Consider the following 23,593-nt stretch of genomic DNA (forward strand, 5'->3'; position numbering starts at 1 on the left):
AGAAGCCCGCGCACTGCAACAAAGAGTAGCCCCCGCTCGCCGCAAGTAGAGAAAAGCCTGCGCACAGCAATGAAGACCCAATGCAGCCAAAAATAAATAATTTTTTTTAAAAAAGCTACAAGGATATATTGTAAGATACAGGAAATACAGCTAATATTTTACAATAACTATAAATGGAGTATAAAAACTGTGAATCACTATATTGTACACCTGTAATGTATAATATTGCATAGCAACTATAATTCAATTAAGATAATTTTAAAAAAGAAATTATCTTCCTAGGAAGAGGACTAATACTGTACATTTTCACTTCGCAGATTTCTTAAACACAGGCCAAGATGAACTTCAGACGTGCACCCTTACCAGAATTCTAATTGGGGCAGCTTCTGGAAGCCATCTCTTCCAGCTGCCTTTCCTAATTAGAAGGGGCTCTACAAACAAAACAACCCGCAGAGGTTAGTAGGGCACTGAGCCCACGCCGGCACTTCTGCAGGGGCTCATGAGAAAGGAAGGAGTAATTCCTGGCTTCCAAGTGTCACATGCCTACCCATACTTCCCACTACTGTATTAGATTAGCATTTGTAGCAAAAGCATTGCTGATTCATCACGACTACTGCTCTAGAGTGACTGCTGAGTCTCTTCCGGAGGCGTTTCTGACCAGTCATTTCTGTCTCTGGCGTGAGTTTCAGGGCCCTTGACGTACTGCTGTGCCCTTTCCCTCCCTGAGAGTCATCCTGTTTTCATGGAAGACTCTCATTTGTCAATGTTTGTTTGAATTCCATTTCTATTCTCTAGGAGAAAATAATGCTAGGCAAACAAAAAAAGAAGTATTTTCAAAACTATACTTTAAATGAATGCCAAATTAACAAAAAGAAAGTGAAATCATTCTTGTTCTTGAAAGCTACGAATCTCAAGCATTTTAATATGTGTTGAAATTACCTGTTGTCAATCATCTTGTGTTTAATAATGGCAAACTCATGCCATAAAGTAACCCATATTATAATCTAAAATGGAATCAAAACATTAAATTCAAACTGTGTTATAGCACAATGACCATCATAAAGGAGTTTTAAAAAAATAAATTTATTTTACTTATTTTATTTTTGGCTGCGTTGGGTCTTTGTTGCTGTGCGCGGTCTTTCTCTAGTTGCGGCGAGTGGGGGCTACTCTTCATTGTGGTGCGCGGGCTTCTCATGGCGGTGGCTTTTCTTGTTGCGGAGCACGGGCTCTACGCGTGCGGGCTTCAGCAGTTGTGGCATGTGGGCTCAGTAGCTCTGCGGCATGTGGGATCTTCCCGGACCAGGGCTCGAACCCATGTCCCCTGCATTGGCAGGTGGATTCTTAACCACCGTGCCACCAGGGAAGCCCCGAGGCTTTATGGTCTTGATGCTAGGTTTCATATTCTATATCAGTAACAAAATGTTGATTAAGATAACGTAACTTAAAAATAAGGGCAAGGATTTTTGCTGCCAGCAATTATTTTTGTGCCAAAAGTTAGAAGCTGTCTGGACATAATTGATAAAACACCACGTTGTATCTTTTTGGGAAAGGGTCAGGTACAAATGGATTTAAATGAATTTTAGCATTCTTACTGTATACAGGCAGGACGCCCGAGTTTCGTGGGTCCAGCATGCCTGTGAATGATATATGGGGCAAGGCAGGGACAGGAAATATGCCTGGAACCCTGGGGCGTGTGATGCCATCAATACTCCTAGTACCGCACGCCTTCTGGTGGGCCAGGCCCCGCCCCGTTGGCAGGTGCTGCAGCCTTCTCTTCTGTTAGCTAAGTCACTTGACTCCCGCCCACACCTCACCTACTAGCTCAACCTCATCAAATCTCTAGGAACAAACCCAACCTCAGATGGGGACTGGAACTCTTTGGAACTGTTGAGCAGGCATCTGGAACCTAATGCCCCATGACTCAGTAGTACGTTTCTCCTGCTGGCTTTGGCATTCTGCCTTGTTCTCAAGATTCAACACCCACTGTACTGTGGATCTGTGGCTTGTCCTGTTTGAAACTTGCCCAGCACTCTTAAGGAATTGGGGGTGCTCCCTTCTCCTGCCTGTCTACCTCCTAGGCCCTGCGGTCCTCTGCCTCCTCCACAGCTCCAAAGGCAGCCGTGGTGCCCTAGTTCAGGAGTCCGACAGACCTCCACTTCCTGGCCATGTGTCCTTGGGGTTCCAACTAACCTCTCTGGCCTCAGTGTCCTTACTTGTGGAAAAGGGGTATCAGGAGCACCCACTTCATAGGGGTCTTGTGAGGGTTTAAAGAGTTCATACATATAAAGCACTTGGAACAATACTTTGCCGTAATATATAAGCACTCAGCGAATATCCAGCTTTATTGATAGTAGAACCAATAGTAGGACATGAGCTGGCGGATACTACCAGCCTTGTGCTTGGAGCTCTAAAGTCTGTGGTCCTTCAGCCCACGCTTCTAGAACCTGTTACACCTGCGGCACTGGGCTTCACCTTACACTGGCACGCCCCCCTCCAGGCTGCGTCTGATTTCTTGTCCCGGACCCAACCCCAGCCTGAGGCAGATACAGAGTTACGCCCGGCTCTGTCTCCAGCGTTCTCTGAAAACTCGGGTTGCCTCTACAATTTAATCATTGCTTCTGCATTACTCTCTTATTTGCCCTCTCAGTTTTCGCTCTTCCTAAGGAAAGACAAATCCTAATAAGCATCTCTATAGAAAATCAAATTTGAATACTAAGAATGCACACTAAGAAAATGCACAGGTATTTACAAAATAAAGACTAGGAATGACAACTAAAAATGTTGCTATAATCCCTACCATCTTATTACACAGTTTGGTTTCACTTTTTGTTAAAAAATATATTTTACTTGATAGAATTAGAAATCTCAAAGTAAACTTCCCTAGAGCAACAGCAGATGATCTCTTTTAAGATCAAACTAGATATTTGCTTCATGCCAAGTTTCTTCATCCATGCATCCTGAAAGCCAGCAGTAAATATATCTTAAGAACCAAAGGTCAAAGACAAAACAAGTAATGTCAACGCTCTTTGTTTCAGTAAACATATAAACATGACAGATGTTTCAGCATCTCTATCCAGAGGTCACAGAGAAATTATGTTCTGGTTTTCATACGTGCTTTTGATGACGCTTAAGGATTTATGTGGATTGAATCAAACCACCCAGGCCTTCCCTGGTTTATTCTTTACTAAATAACTCTCCCTTTGAAGTCTGCATAAATGTTTTGAGGATATTAAAAATATTTTAGATACTAAGGTGGAAAAAATGTGTAGTCTCAAAGAAATATCCTGCCATTTGCAAAAGAATATTGGAATAATATTACAGGACCTGAGATTTAAGAGTAACCAAAGAGTAAGGACAATGTTTTCTGCCACATGTCAGCTATTGAAACACTTGCTACTGCCCAAAAGGGGGGAACTACCAATTCATCAATTCCAAGTTGTACATTTTCCTTAAATTTTAATATATCCAAACTCAAGATGCATCTTACAATCATGTCATGTCATGGCTTAATTTACAGCATTTTTTTTCTTTCTTAGTAGTACGTAAAGTAACGGTGTTCTTTACCATCAATGATGTCTCAGATTTAACAAAATGTAACTTTTGGAGTTTCTTTTCTCTTACCTTCCCTCTTTCATTCCTTTATTTTCTTCTACTTTTCTATTCCTTTAGTTTTCCTCCCTTTCTAGCTTAAAAAGGCACGTGTACATATATGTACATAATATATACACATATATATGTAAAATGTATATACATATATACAAATTACATATACATACATACTATAGATACACACACACATACACACACATATACTCCTCTCTGTCTTGGACCCATCCAGCACCCCCAAGAACTGAGGACCTCTTTTCTCCACCTGTCCCTCTCTACATAATCGAACTGGGGGTCCTTTTCTTCACCCCAAGCCCCGATATGGGACTCTGCTAAAGGTGGACGGCCTGTCTCCAAAAGAAAAGGGGAATTCACCAGTGAAGCTGTCTAATCTTGGACTTTTGTTTTTGGGGAGGATTTTGATTACTGATTCAATCTTCTTAATAGTAACTGGTCTGTTCATATTTTCTATTTCAAATAACAAGTGTTGGTGAGGGTGTGGAGAAGAGGTAACCCTTGTGCACTGTTGGTGGGAATGTAAATTGATGAAGCCACTACGGAAAACAGTATGGAGGTTCCCCAACAAGTTAAAAATAGAACTACCCTATGATTCAGCAATTCTACTTCTGGGCATTTATCTGAAGAAAATGAAAACACCAATTTGAAAAGATTTCTGCACCCCCATGTTTACTGCAGCATTATTCACAATAGTCAATATGGAAACAACCTAAGTGTACATTTATGAATCGACGGATAAAGAAGATATAGTATACACACACGGTGGAATATTATTCAGCCATAAAAAAGAATGAAATCTTGCCATTTGCAACCACGTGGATGGACCTTGAGGGCGTTATGCTAAGTGAAATAAGTCAGACACAGAAAGACAAATACTATATGATCACTTACATGTGGAATCTAAAAAAAAAACCTTCATTGATGCAAAGAACGGACTGGTGTTTATTAGAGGTAGTGGGGCTAGGGTGGAGAGAGGCAGAAGAAATGGGAGAACAGTTCTTGTTTTTGTTTAAATAAACTGAAAAAAAAAAAAAAAACAAAAGAAAGGGGCTTTCAACACGAGGCCCCCTTACTGTGTGGAAAACTTTCAGTGAAAGGCTGTTGCAGGGTGAAGTGAAAAGTACACTCACTAACACTCAGGATGCTGGATCTGGTTTATCTAACGGGTCCCCATTCCTCACTAGCACGGAAGATAAAGAACTGACTTAAAACCTTTGTTCTGAACTCTGGGAATGAGAGAGAAGAAATGTATTTTACCTTTCCCCTTCCTTCATGGGAACAGGTCTGTGGCCAACTCTTTGCTCTAATGAGCCTCTTTAATAAAGGTCCCAGCTTCCCCAGGGCCCCACATGCCCTGCATGGCAAACGTTTCAGTCCACTGCAGCCACGCTCTGGATTCCACTTTATCTCCAGAAAGCTTTCCCTTGGCGCTGCCAACACACAGGAATTATTAATGAATACAAGCAGGGCGTGGGCAAGCAGTATGGGGGAGGGATCCAGAACAACAACAACTTGCCTGAAATTAAAGTCTCAGTTTGTAAAGACTTGAAGTTTGATGAAGATTTTACTTTGCTCACAGGTTAGTTAACCAAATTGCTGGAAGACAAAGAAATCAGAGTATAGCTCCCTGAAATACACTTTTTCCTCACGTGGGCTTGTACACAAGTGAACGAAGCTTTAAATCAAGGCAACATTTCAGAGGGAATAAAAGAAAAACACTTGGCAAACAATACATCCATGTACAAAAAAGCTGGCTGAGAAGTAACTTGCTGGCACCTACTAATACTCCACCCCACTTCTCTCAGATCCTCTCGTTTCTCTACTCCCAAGCCCCTCAGAACAGATATTCCAAAAGTCTTCCCACCCCTACCCTTACAGAGCTTTCTCAGAACACACTAAACTGGGTGGAGCTCAACTGGTAGCTGAATGCTGCCTGTTTCTTTCTGCTTCAAGTCTCTATACCCTCCAGAGTTGGTAGGGAGCTTGGTGCTCAAGGTTCCTTTGAAATTCTGCTAGATCTGGCTTCCCAAGAGCAACAGCTCTAAGTGAATCCAGAGAGAAAGCAGGTGTAGGGAACGTTCTTATCTTTTGGAAAATCTCCATAGTGTAGGGGGCAAGGACGAAAAGAAAATCATAGCTTCCCATCATTTACAAGAAAACCAGCTGTGACTACTTATTATTCATTTTTTGGAGGGTATGTCTTCATAGTTTATTAATATCAAATATAAGACATTTCAGAAAAATAAGCAGTTAATTGTCTATCTATGGATACTGTCATTCTTCTAGCAATTACAGGAGCTGGCTTAACCTAGTAAGGTAAATATTAAAATAAACCTCGGGAAAACATTATGCTGATATGTTTGGTGAAATTTCCCTCCTTTTAGCCTAATACATGTCAACACATCAACACATCCCTAGATTCACCATATGTTTTAGTGGTCACAGTCTTGGGCTCTGAAGTTGAACTTGGGTTTGAATATTATTAGTCCTCCACTTACAAGCTGTTTGACCTTGGACATATTACTTAACAGCTCAGGTCTCAGTTTCCTCATCTGTAAAATGGGTATAACAATATTACCTAATTGTTTCTCATTTTCTACTATTGAATCAATCAAGTTTGGAGTTTTCTTTATTCTTTCTCATCCTTTCTATTTGCTGGAAAGTTATACATAATATACATAGTATTCTTATTCTTTCAGTGTTACACTTAAATTTTCAACAGGCATACACCTAACTGAAACTTTGTAGATCATCAACCTCTTGATGCTTCTCCTAAACCATACACAACCTTAGAATGCTATTATTCTGGTCTTTTAAAATTCCACTTTGTTTTACCACCAAAATGGGTTATAGTGTTATTGTTTCATCAATTATTTGAACCAATCAAAACTTTGTTGGTTTACCTACATGCTTGTCAATCTCTTTGCATCACATTTATTCATTTGGGTTCAATTTCCTTTTTACTAAAATATACCCTAAATATACTAAAATAAATTAGGAGATGCTTTCGGTCAGCATCTGTTATCAGGAAACTCTTCTAGAATATGATTACTGAGGTCTTTATCTGGCACTCACACCTGAGTTCAAGATCAGCTGGGAATGAAAATCTAAGTGAACAGTTATTTTCTTTCAAAATGATGATACTACTCCACATCTTCTGATTTCTGCTCTCGCCTTTGAGAAGTCTGTTGACAGGATAGTGGTAATTCATTTAAAGGGAATTTTCCTTTTCTCCCCAGTTACTTTTACAATCCATTCTTTGACTCTGGGGTTTTGCCTTTCAGTTTCACCGGGATGTGTCTATGTGTGGTGTCACTGTGCTTCCTGAATCTGAATATCCGTGTCTCCTATCAGCTCTAGAATATGATTAGGCATTATCTTATCAAAATTTGCCTCTCCTCAATTCTCTCTAGTCTTTCCATACGGAATTCCTAGGTGACGCATTTTTGATCTTCTCACTCAATTTTTCATGTCTCCCATCCTCTCTTTCTTATATTCCATCTCTATCCATGCTACCTTCTAGATGGTTTTTTTCAGACGTATCTTCCAGTTCAAAATTCATACCCATAACAACATTCAATCTGTTTATCATTCAAGTTACTTTCTTATCCATTCAATTAGTATCTTTTTCCTTGCTAGACATTCTATGATTTCCCTTCCAAAAGTTCTCATTTACTTTTTCTTCTCGTGTTGTCTTATCTTTCCTTTAAATCCTGTAATTTATGTCTTTAGTCGTGTTAAGTATAATTATGTTATATTCTCTTTCACATAGCTTGTTTACCTGCCAGCCGATCTGGCCTAAGGTAGACTGTTTCTATGCGTCTGTTGTGCTTTGGGTGTGTGAGCCCAGGTTAAGTGTGGCTTATCCGTGGAATCCTGCCTAGGTTGAGATATTCCCTCCAGAGAGGTTTTCCACTTGCTTCTACCAGGGAATTTGGGAGTATTGTGGTCTGAGACCAATTTTAATATTAAATTCTCTGGTTGGAGTTTCCCAGATGATGCAGGTGAAGTAAACGAAAACTTCAAACTCACATGTGGTTCAGACCCCTGTTTAAAAGTTCCCACAGGATATTTCACTGTCCCACTCCAGCCCAGGCCAAGAAGGACAAGCTAGTTTGTTAGGGTCTTCCATTACTAAAGGATGGATTTTTTTTCAGCAAGGGCATATACCTTTGAAGGCACTGGCTTTGCATGAGGGTCTCATCTAACTTCCCATTTTATATGGGTCCAAGGCTTTACCATCTGCCTCTCCATGGGGGTTAAAGTCAGATTATTGAGACCACAACTCCCAACCCTGCCTCCTGGGAGCCCCCAGTTCACACTTATGCGCTGATTCTCAGATCTTCATTTCTGCCCCTTGGATATTCCCTACCTTCTTGTGAGCTCCAATATGCATTTAAAAGGCTTTTTAAAAGTTACTGCAGTCACCTAGCATTTTTAGATGTCTGCAGCAAGAGGATTTTCAAGCTGTCTATTCCATAAAACTACCACAATCAAATTCTTTGTTTGGGTTGTTAACCTACTTGAATGTATTACTTTGAGAAAAAGAAAATATTTTTAAAATGTGTAACATAATGGTGTAACACAAATAGGTGTTCATGTAATGTAGTGTTATCTTTGGATTATTAGATCAGCTGAAAAATTAGGCCCCGTAGACAAAAAAATATTTATGAGAAGTAATTGATATTTGATTCTTTGTTAAATAAAATAAACACTGAATACTTTCACTAGTTTTGTTGCTCTTATAAGACAAGCTACAAAGTATAGCCATTTGTGGGCATATGGGGTGTAATACATGTAATAAGTTCTTTCTTCGTGCAACTTCCAGATTTTCTCAAGTAAGGTCACCGTTTCTTAAAGGCAAATTATTGCATAATGATAATAATTGTATATATGAACTTAATATTTGTCTTACATATATTTTAGAAAAAAAAACTCCTTTATAAATGTTAGCAAACATATTAATATCTCGTGAAACAGTAAAATTTTGTGGAGAACCTCAGAAAAAACTGTGGGAAATGTGATATGTTGCAAAGGGCACAGGCTTGAGAGACAGATGGGTCTGGGCTCTGGTGCCATCTCTACGATTTATTGGCTGTGTGACCTTAGGCGAGTTAATTAACCTCTCTAAGCCTCTTTTTTTTCATCAATAAGAGATGAGAGATACCTGGCAGAGTTACACTCAAGATTAACTGAGATAATCTTGATGAATTCATCAAGCAAATGCTAAATGAACGCTAGTAAAAAGACAGAAAGAAGGACGGAAGGAAAAACGAACACAGGGAAGGAGGAAGGAAAACGTGAAATGTTCAGGAATTCAGACAGCCAGTGCCTCTCATTTCATTTAAAGAACAGGAGTATGTGAGGCCATGCTCTCCAATGAATTAGCCTAATGCTAATTTCTAAGTAATCTTCGTCTAGATGGTTATCACTCATGCAAATTCACTTCATGTCTTACAGGAAGTTTAATACAAAACAAAGACAAGTCAAATTGCCTAGAGCCTTGAGATATCTGGACCATCCATCCCTCAGGAAGGTCCCTTAGTAAACAGTGGAGGCCTCAAACAACTGGGACCCCTCCTGGGGAAAGAGCCCCTAAAGCGAACTATGAATGCTGATGGCTGTGACCTGGAGACACACTGCCTCTCAGTAAACTGAACTTTCAACTTTTTTCCTCAAAAAAAAAAATTAAGAAGGATCACACAGCAGAGGATAGGAAGGAGTGAAACTATGCGATGCTTCTGACCAGCACTCCCAACAGCCCCCAGAACCTCGACTGTCCTCCAGAAATTTCTAAAGGAATGAAGAGAACACCTTGGTGGCCACTGTTTCTGCTAAGATGTTTTCAAGATGTCTGCTCCCGATGAGTCGCTTTGGAGGTACGGGGGAGCCCCAGACACCCTCAGAGGAAAGCGAGCTAGCCCTGTTCCCCTTATTTGGTGGTGTCTTAATAGGTCTCTGTCCTCGGGAATGTTGAAAGAGCTCAAGTGTGTAAAGGGATGGTCAGCTCAAGACTAACCTGAGGGCAATGAATTCACCTCTGGATGAGGACAGCTTACGCTCTATTAGCAGAGAGCTGGGCTGTTCGCCTCATAGCCTGGTCTATGAATATGGTTTTCCACCCATTTCTGAGGAATTTAATCTGGGGAAACGCTGGCTCTGAGTGAGCAGATGGGCTTTTACGTGAGGTCATCTCTCAGGAGATGATCTTTGTCACCTTGGTGATGGACAAGAGGAAGGACATTTTGTAAGAAGGGAAGAGAAGAGACACCACAATTATCCTTGGCTCCTACAGGATTTAAGGGTGGGAAAAAAATTAAAATGCGCTGTGTGTGAGAATGGACACTGGTGGTAAAGATTGAAAGTCTAGGGCTTCCCTGGTGGCGCAGTGGTTAAGAATCCGCCTGCCAATGTAGGAGACATGGGTTCGAGCCCTGGTCCGGGAAGATCCCACATGCCGCAGAGCAACCAAGCCCGTGGGCCACAAATACTGAGCCTGCGCTCTAGAGCCCGTGAACAACAACTACTGAGCCCATGTGCCACAACTACTGAGCCCGTGAGCCACAACTACTGAGCCTGTGTGCCACAACTTCTGAGCCTGCACTCCAGAGCCCATGCTCCGCAACAAGAGAAGCCACTGCAATGAGAAGCCTGCACAGTGCAACGAAGAGTAGCTCCCGGGCTTCCCTGGTGGCGCAGTGGTTGAGAATCCGCCTGCCGATGCAGGAGAAACGGGTTCGTGCCCTGGTCCGGGAAGATCCCACATGCCGCGGAGCAACTAAGCCCGTGAGCCATGGCCGCTAGGCCTTTGCGTCCGGAGCCTGTGCTCCGCAACGGGAGAGGCCACAACAGTGAGAGGCCCGCATACCGCAAAAAAAAAAAAAAAAAAAAAAAAAAAGAGTAGCTCCCACTCGCCGCAACTACAGAAAGACTGCGCACAGCAAGGAAGACCCAACGCGGCCAAAAATAAATAATAAATAAAGTCTACTATTGCCTTCCTCCTTCACCAGAACCCTGGGCAGGCGCCCCCATAGCCTTATCCCCAGGGAAAAAAATACATTGACTTGAAAATATCTGTCGAGATGCAGGAAACATGATCATAATAGTCTTGGAGCTATACAAATGCATATGCTTGTTCAGAACTAGTATCACATAAACATGAGATAATAAGTGTTAGAATGTGTGCCTCTAGGTTAAAACATTGATGAAATAGAGGATGTTTAGAGAAATGGACAGTGAGAGTTAGCAACATTGTTTAATCTCACATGGATCCTAATGCTTTTAGTTTCAGCAAGATTGATGTATTCTGGACCATAAAACAACACTCAAAAACTTTAAAAGAATTGAAATCATACAAAGTATCCTTTCTGCAACAGAATTAAACTAGAAATCATACAGAACTATCTCTGGAAAATCCACAAATATTTGGAAATTAAACAACAAGAAATAATCCATGAGTGAAAGAGGAAGTCACAAAGGAAATATGAAAATAGTTGGAGTTGAATGAAAATGAAAACAATACATCAAAAATTTGAGGATGCAACAGTTAATATCATACTGACTGAGAGCAAGGCAAGAATGTTTTCCTTCAGGGCTTCCCTGGTGGCGCAGTGGTTGAGAATCCGCCTGCCGATGCAGGAGACACGGGTTCGTGCCCTGGTCCGGGAAGATCCCACATGCCGTGGAGCAACTAAGCCCGTGAGCCATGGCCGCTAGGCCTTTGCGTCCGGAGCCTGTGCTCCGCAACGGGAGAGGCCACAACAGTGAGAGGCCCGCATACCGCAAAAAAAAAAAAAAAAAAAAAAAAAAAAAAGAATGTTTTCCTTCACTATTTCTATTCAGAATTGTACAGGAAGTTCAAGCCAGTGCAATAAAGCAATAAAAAGAAATAAATACACAAATTAGAAAGAGAGAAGGAAAACCATCTCTATTCACAGTAGAAATGACTGTGTTCGTAGAAAAATCCAAAAGCATCTACAAAAAAGCAATTCAAACTAATAAGAGAGTTTTGAAGTCATAGAATTTGATACACAAAATCAGTAGTATTTCTATATACTGGCAATAGGCAACTGGAAACTGAAATTCAAAGAAAAACTTACCATATATAATAGTGAAACCAAGGGCAGTCATCAGTTAGAGCCCTTAAACTATAACTTGCTTAATAAATAACATCCTGTAACTTGCCTTCACTGACGAAGCTTGCTCTGTTTTCAAAAACTGCATACCCTCCAAGCTTCACGTAGCTTAGACAATATATCACAAGACGCCTTTCATCACCCCCTATAGATAACACCTCTGACATATGGATTGCTATAGTACAGTTGTTTTTTTCAGGAACACGGAGTTAGTCTTGCCCAGGTCAAATCAGTCGAGACCCCCAGCCATTAAACTGGTCCTGTGCAAATATCTGATGGATGACCATTTGACGTCATAGGACCAAAAATTCCACCCTCAGATCATCCTAACGCCGTCATTTTCTGAACATGTGTCCCAGGAAGAAGCATGTAACTCAGATACACCTGCGCAGAACACAGGTTATGCTGCAGGAATCAACAACATGATTTTTAAACTTATATGGAAAGACAAACAACTAGAATAGCTAAAACAGTTATGAAGAAGAAAGAAGTTGGAGGACACATACTACCTGATTTCCAGGCTTCTGTAGATACACAGTAATCAAAACAGTGTGGCACTGACCCGAGAATAAGCACGTAGCTGAACGGAACTGAGCAGAGTGCTCAGAAACAGACCCACGCGTATACAGTCAACAGATTTTCAGTCAAAGATCAAAGGCAATTCAATGGAAAAGAACAGTCTTTTCATCAAATGATCTTGGAACAAGTGGACATTCACTTGCCCAAAAAAAAGAAAGAAAAAGAAACCTTGATCTGTACCATATTAATAAGTTAACACAACACGGATCATACACCTAGATCTAAATTTAAAACTAGGAAACTTTGTGAAGAAAATGGAGGATAAAATCTTCATGACCTTGAATTAAGCAAAGATTACTCAATGAAAGGATGCTCAACATCCCTATTCACCGGGGAAATGCAAATTAAAACCACAGTGAGATACTATCAGCTAGCTGAATGGGTAAAAAACAAAGAAAATAAAGAAATCCTGACAATACCTAGTGTTGCCAGAAATGTGAAGCAACTGGAACTCTCATACATGCTGGTGGGGATGCAAAATTATTCAATCACTTTGGAAAACAGCTTGGCAACTTCTTATGTATACTCCCCGTGTGACCTAGGAATCTCAAGACAAATTTACTCAAGAGAAACAAAGACATAAGTACATACAAAAACATGCAGGTGAATATTTATAGCAGCCTTATTCATAATCACCCCAAAAAGGGAACAAACCAAATATCCTTCAGCTGATGAACGATTTTAAAACTGGCATATCCATATAATGAAATCCTACTTGACAATAAGAAATGAACTAGTGGGACACATAACAATATAGATGAAGTTCAAATGCATGATGCTAAGCTTTACAGACTTGCTAAGGCCACATGATATTTGATTACATTATACGACATTCTACAAAGAGCAAAACTCTAGGGACAGAAAATATATCAGTGGTTGCCAGAGCCTGGGGCCTGGGGAAAGGATTAACTACCAAGGGACACAAGGGCATTTTTTGTGGTAAGGGCTGTTCTCTGTCTTGATTGTGGTGACTTACATGACCGTATGCATGTGTCAAAACTCACAGAACTGCAAACTAAAAGAGGTAAATTCTACTGCATGTAAATTATGCTTCAGTAAACCTCACTTTAATTTTTTTAAGATTTTTTAAAAAAGCTCTTTGCTGGGGGAAAATACAGTAAGAATCAGAGTCAAGTAAAAAAGAAAAAAAAAGTCTTCTAAGAAGGAAGCACAGCTACTTAAATCAGGATGAAAGACACCTCAAGAGAGAAAAGATTTTTAAGAGAAGATGAAACCAATAAATTAGGTTTAAGATGTCTGCAAAAACAAACAAGAAAACCAAAAAAACCCCAGCTTCATTCTGCCCTGAGAGGTCATCAGGAAAATAGAGTATCTTAAGAAATAAGAACTAATTTGCCAGATACTCAAAAGCTGAGGCAACTGAGTCAAAGAGATTGGTACGCAGAATTCTAAGATGCCCTCCCATCCCTATTCCCCCCCCCCCCCCCCCCCCCCCCCCCCCGTGTACACACCCTTTGTGTATAATCTCCTCCATTTACGTGCGGGTGTGACTTGTAAATATAATAGGAATTCACTCCCATGATTAGGTGATTAGTCAATCGACTCTGAGTTCATCAAAAAGAGCTTATCTGGGTCCCCTGGTGGCGCAGTGGTTAAGAATCTGCCTGCCAATGCAGGGGACACGGTTCGAGCCCTGGTCCAGGAAGACCCCACATGCCGCGGAGCTACTTAGTCCGTGCACCACAACTACTGAGCCTGCGCTCTAGAGCCCGTGAGCCACAACTACTGAGACGGCGTGCCTTAGAGCCTGTGCTCTGCAATGAGAAGCCACCGCAATGAGAAGCCCGTGCACCTCAACGAAGAGTAGCCGCCACTCGCCACAACTAGAGAAAGCCTGTGCACAGCAACGAAGACCCAGCGCAGCCATAAATAAATAAGTAAATAAATAAATTTATTTATTTTTTTAAAAAAAAGCATCACAAAAGGCAACAGCATAGAGAAAAGAGGGGAAGGCTAAGGGCAGACATCTTTGGAGAATAATCTCTCTCAATTCCATCCAGTGGTGGCCAAGAAAACCCAGCACAGACTGGTGGAGGTTCCCTGGTCTTGTCTCATTGCTCTTGATAACTCATTGTCCCTACAGGTTTTACTTCTCTAGCTCCAGGCCCTGACTGCAGTCACCCAAGTACTAACACTCCTCTCTGTGGGGGACACCCTCCCACAGGTCTCCAGGGCCAACAGTGACATCCAGAGCAGAAACACGTCTGTACTCACTGGACTTCCTTAACACTCATTCTCAACACGGTCATTGGTGAGACTAGGCACCAGGAAATAACCACTCAACTTTATAACCATAAAAAAAGCATGAATCATTCCTGAATCATCTTCCCCTATATGGGAAGTATAATAGCAGGGCTCCCCTGCCCAAAGAATATTATCTGAATTACAGGCTGTAGTAACTTGCAAATTAAAATAAAATACATCGTTCATCTTCATAATATTATTAGCTCTTTGATTTATGGCACTGTTCATTCTGAACATCATATAATGAAAATGGAGTAAATCATAACTTACCCTGTAACTTTTTAGTCTGATGAAATCAACCTTCATAGAGACAAATCTATCAGAATTTCGACTGATGTTCTTAAGGTGTTCTACCAGATCTGCACAGAACTTGTAGCCTCCTTTAAGTACACACAGGACCATAATGTCACAGTATCCTATGTCTTTCATAATATCCTTAGCCAGCCGTTCAATTCTGAAAGAAGGGATTAAAAGATATATTAAAGCATGACTACTTCTGAGCATTTTTGTTCCTTTCCCCCAAAATGCATGATGTACTCTACATATTAGATTATGCAGGAGAATGTGGAGAAGGGTTCGGGAGACAGAAGCTTACAGATAAAAGAAGCTTTGTTAAAGTTGGACAAAGAGAAAGTGTTCAAAACATATTTCTGATAACCACATCGTCAATCATACATTTTTGCTCCTCTGCGTCACAAAAAATGATTAAGGTGTAAAATATGAGGTCAAAGATCACGAAGGCTATTATTTCATCACTACAGAGCCTGGTTGTTAGCTTTGACAAGGCTATGATGGTATGTGGTGATATTACGCTCCCTTTAAAGCAGAGAAAAAGGAAATGGAGAATGACTCACCCACCTGACCATGTTAGACGAGACTGGAGGAAAAGTCAAGACCATAATAACTATGGAAAGAATGACATTGGACTTATGTTTGATGAAGACAACACATCACCTATATGAAAGGTCCTCCAGACAATCTCAGTGGACACCATCTCCACAGACCACAGCTTGAATGGTGTCTCCTGAAGTTCTACAATGATGCAGCCTTGGGCTGGCATCCAACACCTAACGTGGAACTGTCACTGTAGTTTTTCTCATTGTTTCACATGTATAAGTCCATTGCCCATACACCCATACAACACTAAAACCTTGAATGGAGGTAGGACCTAAGGTGCACACTTTAAAAAATATTCCCACTGGCACCTCAAACTGAATTAGATTTAAAACAGATGAAGTGAATGATGTGAAAAAATAAAATATTATATCACATATGTTCTAAATATGTAATATATTACTTTATATATTTTTATAGGTTTTTTATTTGTGTGTGTATATGTGCATACATATACGTATAAAATGACAAGCATGGTTTCAGGTAATGTTTCTCAAAATATGATCAACAAAACATGTACATCAGCATGACAAATATTCTTTTTTTTTTTTTTTAAGATTTTGTTTGATGTGGACCATTTTTAAAGTCTTTATTGAATTTGTTACAATACTGCTTCTGTTTTATGTTTTGTTTTTTTTTGGCCATGAGGCATGTGGAACCTTAGCTCCCCAACTAGGGATCGAACCTGAACCCCCTGCATTGGAAGGCAAAGTCTTAACCACTGGACCACCAGGGAAGTCCCCAGCATGCCAGATATTCTATAAAAAGGGACACTTGTTTCCAGCATGATGCAGTGAGGAGGTCAACACATCCTCTTCACAAAAAGAAAGTAGAAAGTCTGTCAAAAGCAACCATTTCAGAGCTCTGGAAATCAACCAAAGGCATGCACCAAACTGAGAATCATTTATTCGTGAAAACACTGAACCCTGGGTAGAAACAGCACAGATCTGTGGTATTCTTGTCTGAGAGTGGTCCCCTCTCCCTGGCCCCCAATCTGCTCTACTGTTCAACCAGACAGTCAAGCAGGGTGGGGCACTGCTCACCCGATGCGGAGCGCCGTCCTTAACACGGCCATCTTGGCAGCACGCGAACAGGGAGGGCCAGGGGTCCCGTTATCCCGAAGTTGCAGTCCTGTCTGAGCAACTACCTGGCAGCCTAGGCACAGATTTCAAAGCGAGTCTGGGAGGTTACAGTCATGGGAGAGGGGCGCATAATAAACTCTCCACGCATCCCAAGCGGACCAGAAGCTGTGCACATGCACTGCACAGACTAGTGTGGACCCAGGCCACCACACATCCCTGGACGCTGGAGCCCGTAAGCCCGTGCGGCAGAGACACAGGAAAGCTCGGTGGAAGTGAAAGCCAGGGAAGGCTTGAAAAAGGCTGGAAATTTGAATGTGCTTGCCAGGCTCCCACATACTTTCATCAGCAAAGAGTGGAAGCCGCCCTGGCTCAAGGTGTTTTGAGTACAATCTCTACCCAATCTTAGGCTGAAGATTAAGCTATTCAGACACAAGCATGAACTCTGGTGAGCAAAACTTAAAAGGAAAAACAAGAAAAATAAACTGCACATCATCAGAGGCTACACATTGTGGGGGAGACAGTTTTCACAGACTGGCAGACAAAAAAAGAAACAAAGAACAAGGGTAGGGGCTTCCCTGGTGGCGCAGCAGTTAAGAATCCGCCTGCCAATGCAGGGGACACAGGTTTGAGCCCTGGTCCGGGAAGATCCCGTGCATCACAACTACCGAGCCACAACTCCCGTGCAACTAAGCCCGTGTGCCAGAACTACTGAGCCCACATGCTGCAACTACTGAAGCCAAGAGCCTGTGCTCTGCAACACGAGAAGCCACTGCAATAAGAAGCCCACGCACCGCAACCAAGAGTAGCCCAACTCACCTCAACTAGAGAAAGCCCGCGCGTAGCAACGAAGACCCAACACAGCCAAAAATAAATAAATATATAAATAAATTTATTTTTTAAAAAAGAAGAAGGGCAATGAATCGGAAATAGTTACAAATATGGTAGAGATTAAACCAAGTATATCAATCATCATCACTTTAAACGTGAATTGTCAAAATACACCAATTAAAGGCAGAGACTGTCAGAGTGGATCAAAAAAACACCCTAATATATGTTGTCCACAAGAAATCCATTTTAAATATAAAGACACAGATAGATTAAAGGGGTTGAGAAAGATGTACCATGCTAACATAATCAAAAGAAAGCTGGAGTAGCTGTATCAATTTCAGACAAAGCAGACCTCAGAGCAAAGAAATTGTTAGGAATAAAGACTGACATTAGTGTATTAAAAAGAGGTCAGGGCTTCCCTGGTGGCACAGTGGTGGGGAGTCCTCCTGGCGATGCAGGGGACGCGGGTTCGTGCCCCGGTCCGGGAAGATCCCACGTGCCGCGGAGCGGCTGGGCCCGTGAGCCGTTGCCGCTGCACCTGCGCGTCCGGAGCCTGTGCTCCGCAACCGGAGAGGCCACAGCAGTGAGAGGCCGGCGTACCGCAAAAAAAAAAAAAGAAAAAAGAAAAAAAAGAGGTCAATTCTCCAGGAAGACATAACAGTCCTTCATGCGTCTGCACCCAAAAACAGAGTATCAAAAAACTGATAGAACTGTAAGAAGTAGATGAATCCACTATTGCAGTTAGAGACCTCTCTCAGTACTTGACAGACCCAACAAGGCAGAAAACCAGTAAGGATATAGCTGAAAGGAACAGTACCATATACCAACTGGACCTGGCTGACATCTGTAGAATACTTCACCCAACGTTCTCCTTAAAAGATATCAATAATAAAGTGAAAAGACAAGCCATATACTAGTGGGAAATATTTGAAAATCATATGTCTGATAAAGGACTTGTGTCCAGGATATATAAAGAACTCTTACAACTCAATAAGAAGAGAAACAACCCAACTGCAAAATTAGCAAAAGACTTAAGTAGGCATCTGTCCAAAGAAGATGTATGAATAGCTAACAAGCACGCTAATCATTAAGAAAATGCAAACTTAAACCACAATGAAATACCTTTATACATCCACTAGAATGGCTATAATTAAAAGGACAAACAATACTAAATGTTGGCAAGTATGTGGAGAAACTGGAACCCTCAGACACTGCTGGTGGGAACGTAAAATGGTGCAGCCACTTTGTAAAATAATTGGCAGTTTCTTAAACTTACCATGAAACTCAGAATTCCTCTCCAAGAGAAATGAAAAGATACGTCTACACAAAGACTTACACGTGAATGTTCATGGAAGCATTATTCACAATAGCCAAAAACTAGAAATCTAAACGTCCATCAACTGATGAATCAATAATCAGATATTGTATGATTTAATTTATATGAAGTGCTCAGAAAAGACAAATTTATAGAGAAAGAAATCAGATTAGTGATTGCCTGATGGTGGGGGTAGGAGCAGAGATTGACAGCAAACTTTTGGTGACGATCGGAATATTGTAAAATGATGGTGGTGATGGTTGGCTAACCATAAAAATGTACCAAAAATCACTGAGTCATTTACCTACAATGGGTGAGTTTTGTAGTATGTAAATTATATCTTAATAAATTCATTTTAAAGGTGGGAAAGGGCATTCTTGGGATGCCACTCCAGACCACTGAATCAGAATTTCTAGACATTAAGCTTAAGATTATGCATTTTTACAAGTTCACTGGATTCAATCGTGTACTAAATCAGGATGCAATTAACTTAAGTCATAAATTAATTTTCAGATGAGAAAAGCAGGAACTTGTTTAATCCAGGGGTTCCCAAACTCGTGTGAAGAGAAAACGCTTCTGAGAGTTAGGAAGTGAATTGAGTACCGAGACACCCACTACTCAAAAAAGGTGCTTTAACTGCTAAAGTCAAGCAGATTTCTTCCCTACCCCTCCCTCTTTCTTTGCAGGAATCTGTATCTTTAATATGAATTGCCAACATGGAGGTTTAGCAAGTTGGGAGATGCCAAATTTCTTACATTTATTTCATCACAGAACCTTTTTTCCCTTCAAGGATCAAAACTTGTATACCATGGAAGGCCACCTGAGGCTGTGAGAAACCACAAACTGGACCTTATTTTAATAATATACTATAGTTTGAGAGAATACACAATGTGCAGATCTTATCCAGTGGAAAATCTTAGAATGTGAGGGAGAGTATGACATTTCCTTTTGCTTACAGACAGGCACTGATGGAAAGATAATATCCTAGGAATAGTGACCATCCAGTGCTTTTCAGACTTTCCTTTGGCTGAGGATCTGTTTTACAAGTTAAATTTTAACTGAGAAGAATATAACAGCTTAAAAAAACAGAGGCAGAAATACCATGGCTTAAGGAAAAGGGTAGAGTGGGGAGCCCGAAGTCTCAGTTTCTCCTGCTTCTCAGAGCCTCTCCCACCCCAATTTCTGAGTCTGAAATCCATGAAGCTTGCTTTTCGTATAAATGTGAAGGCTTAAGTACTTGATCTTTGTACAAGAAATTAGAGGTCCATGGAAAGGCAAGAGTTGGGACATTAAGGAAGCTTTGTTAAAGGACAGGACCTATCAATCCTGAAGCCTGTGGTGGCTGAACTGGAGGGGGCTCTCTGAAAACCAGAAAACAAGTGAGGGTGACTTAGGGGCTTAGAACAGCAGAGAAAATGTTGGCTTTCGAAAAGCCAATCGGCTAGGAAGGAGCCAGAGGATATCTATGTCGACGGGGTCCAAAACAACTAGAAGCACTACTCGAGAAACAGTTCTGTGCTGCTATTTTTAAGCTGCAAATATTCCTATTTCTAAAACATCACCACTGAAAACGTAACTGTGCACAGACTGGCCGACCTGTGAGAAGTGACTTATTTGAGATAAACACGAGTCTCAGGAAAAGCCTTCAGGGGTGTGGCCTGTGAAAGCAAAGGTCACCTCTTAACCGTCCCTGGTTAAGAGTCTGTGAAAAACGTGAGACAGACGCTTTCCCAACCCTCATTTTCATCAGTTTGTACAGGACATTGTTATTTTGAGGCTGTTACTTGTGATGTAACACCTTCCGTATGTATAGCCTTCTCACCATTTCCCCTGAACAAATACCCCAGGAAATAGTTCATGTAAAGCACAGATTTATTTTATTCCAAATTCTCTGTAGTATAAAAGTTCTGTGTACCATTATATAGAAGAGACTCCGGAATAGGGTCCCCAAGTGTACCGTTTGATTCACACAAGAGAGGGCTAGACAAAACCTACACGGCAAAGAGCACTCACCTGTCCACAACGATGCCGTGAGGGATGAGGACATAGTCCAAATCTCCGTAATAGTGCTGTGGGTACGTGAACAAATTCAAGTCGTACCCTGGCCAGTCGTCCATAATCTGTAAATCAAATTATCTTGGTTACAATATTTTTCATTGGAAATTTATTTTAAGAAACATAAATAAACAAGAGCATCCTTTGAAAAAAAGAATAATATTGAAAACAGACTGGGTCTGATAATCCATATGGCATTAAATTATATTCCACAGGACTTCCCTGGTGGTCCAGCAGTTAAGACTCCGCGCTCCCAGCGCAGGGGACCTGGGTTCGATCCCTGGTCAGGGAACTGGTTCCCGCAAGCCGCAACTAAGACCTGGTACAGCCAAATAAATTTTTTTAAAAATTATATTCCGTCAACCTATGAGAAGCCAGGTGGGACAAGGTAATTTGTTTCACGTAACCTGACGAAGGACCTACTGAAGTGAACAGGGAACTCCATTTCTGACTTGTGGCATCACAAGATAAAATACCAACTTAATGTCTTACAGCTAACCTGACAGCATTGTTTGTAAGAGTGCACAGGTGTAAATATACACTTTATATCTAAATTACAAATGCTACCATGAATATAAGTAAAATTATGTCTGTAATTACAGGCACACCTTTTACTGCGCTTTGCAGATAGTACGCTTTTTACAAGTTGAAGGCTTATGGCAACCTTGTGTTGTCAGATGATGCTCAGCGTTTTTTAGGAATAAAGTATTTTTAAATTAAGGTATGGACATTGTTTTTTTTAGACAATGCTATTGCACACTTAATAGACCGTGGTACAGTGTAAACACAACTTTTATATGCACTGGGAAACCAAAATAATTTGTGGCTCGTTATTGCGATATTTGCTTTACTTTGGTGGCCTGGAACCGAACCCACTATACCTCCGGGGTCTGGCTGTCTACCGATAGAGATAGGATCGTCCCACCTTATTATAATATATTATTATATATACTCCTACATGTCTGCGCACTGTAATCACCTCATCTGCCTGGGAAAGATTACCTGTTAAAAGTACATGTCTCCTGGGATTATTGTGGACCCAAACTTCTGAGCGGTCGGGGTCAGTACAGCAAAGACTTCACAAGGCTGTGCTATGGTGGGAACGTAAGCCAGTCCTGTTGGGAGCCGACTGCCCCAGAAAATTGCTACATTCGGTGAGCGGACAGACTGCTAGCAAGTCTTCCTCTTGCTTAGGACTGGATGTGCAAGTCTGATGGTTAGACAGCCAAGAGGCGGGAGAGGAAACGATGGTGAAGACCAAGTTACGTTTACTTTCAGGTCATCCAGAAAGGCTGTGACACGGAGGTGTCAGGCACTCAAGACAAACCAGAGCTGAGTGGCCTCTGGATTTCTGGTTACTGCCGTACACTTCCACCAGACTCCTCCGTGCAGCTGTAAGCTTCCGGGGCCTTTCATCATGCAGACCTATCCTAATTTCCCAGCCCAGTTGCCTATACCATCCCCTCCTGCCCTCAGATTGGTCTCCAGTCAAATCAGGATCCGTCCCAGCTCTGTGCTCTGTTCATTTGTCTTGTACCTAGGCCCTCTCCCTCTCTGTCCCCACTACCTCTGTATCCCAAAGTCAGCATCTTCCACAGAAACTCGGGTCAGGCCCCACTTCTTTCTGGAGGCCTTGCTGACTGTTGCTGCTCTCTCATCACGTCTCCCAAACTCTGGGCGCCCCTCGGAGCTCAGTGTGTTCCCACTGCTTGTGACACGTGTACGTCTGCACGTGTGTTTTGTCTTGTCTCCTCCCACTGGAATGTCAGCTCCTTTGGGTAGAGACTGTCTACGTCATTCATTGTTGAAACGCCAGTGCTCAGAACCCTGACCCCGAACATGGTAGGAGCTCGAAAATGTTAAGTGAGTGCATAAATGACACAGTGTACACCCACACGTTACCGAACCCTCAGTTTATCTCCTTGTGATAAAGAGCACCGCCGTTCATGGCTCTAGAAATTCCTATCTGCCGTTGGCCGACTGACAGTCAAGTGACGTGTCATCTGCGTGTTTGAGGAGCATCACACCTGCTCTGCCTTGACCAGCAAATCAGCTGGTGGCAACTGTTGAATCTTCACAGAGCAGCTCTGGCTTCTACCCTGAGAACTCCTGGGGTCTGCTGTCACCATCAACACCACAACGTCTGGTCAGAGCCTGAACCGCCAGCTGAACGTGAGGAGGTTCCAGAAGATGCACCGGCAGACCACGACAAAGACCAGACGGGAAGCCTGACCAGCGCCAGGCCCCAGGGAGATCACCCACGGGCACAGCACTGTCTGGCTCCCCTGCCAGACCACACACACTACCCACCCTACCTCTTGCAGCCCTCCCAGAGGTAGCGGCATGAACTAGTGGCCACTCCTCCCACCACGGAAATCCTGTAGTACCCCCTGCCTGGCTGAATCTCAGAGACCACTCTCTAGTCCACGTTCTAGGGCCCAGCTCGGACACGTACTATGATGTTAGGAAAATTACACCTGAGACTCATTTCCCCCTCCTTTAAATAAGACACAATAAAACCCACGGACAGGGTTGATTTGAGGATAAAAAGATAGAGCAGATAATGTACTTAGAGTTCCTAGCATATCTCCAGGTATATAATAAATGCTTAATAAATGACGCCCCAAAAAAGAAAAGAATGAGGGCTTCCCTGGTGGCGCAGTGGTTGAGAGTCCGCCTGCCGATGCAGGGGACATGGGTTCGTGCCCCGGTCCGGGAGGATCCCACGTGCCGCGGAGCGGCTGGGCCCGTGAGCCGTGGCCGCTAGGCCTGCGCGTCCGGAGCCTGTGCTCCGCAACGGGAGAGGCCACAGCAGT

At 42.0% G+C, this 23,593-nt stretch overlaps 1 protein-coding gene across 7 annotated transcripts in view; it reads right to left on the minus strand.

Moving 5' to 3' along the window:
• Positions 1 to 23,593, minus strand: part of PRTFDC1 (phosphoribosyl transferase domain containing 1) — a 96,032-nt gene that overhangs the window by 63,794 nt on the left and 8,645 nt on the right. For 6 of the 7 annotated variants that reach the window (XM_067030440.1, XM_059058142.2, XM_059058143.2 and 3 more), the window contains 2 exons: positions 20,736 to 20,842; positions 14,874 to 15,057 (listed from right to left, as the gene is read on the minus strand). In XM_067030440.1, the coding sequence (XP_066886541.1) occupies positions 14,874 to 15,057; positions 20,736 to 20,842 (291 nt within the window). Of the gene's footprint in view, positions 1 to 14,873; positions 15,058 to 20,735; positions 20,843 to 21,779; positions 22,292 to 23,593 lie in introns of those variants that run through there. The other variant, XM_067030439.1, reaches the window with a different exon arrangement.

Source organism: Kogia breviceps, chromosome 3 (genome assembly GCF_026419965.1).
Source record: "Kogia breviceps isolate mKogBre1 chromosome 3, mKogBre1 haplotype 1, whole genome shotgun sequence".
Taxonomy (NCBI): domain Eukaryota; kingdom Metazoa; phylum Chordata; class Mammalia; order Artiodactyla; family Physeteridae; genus Kogia; species Kogia breviceps.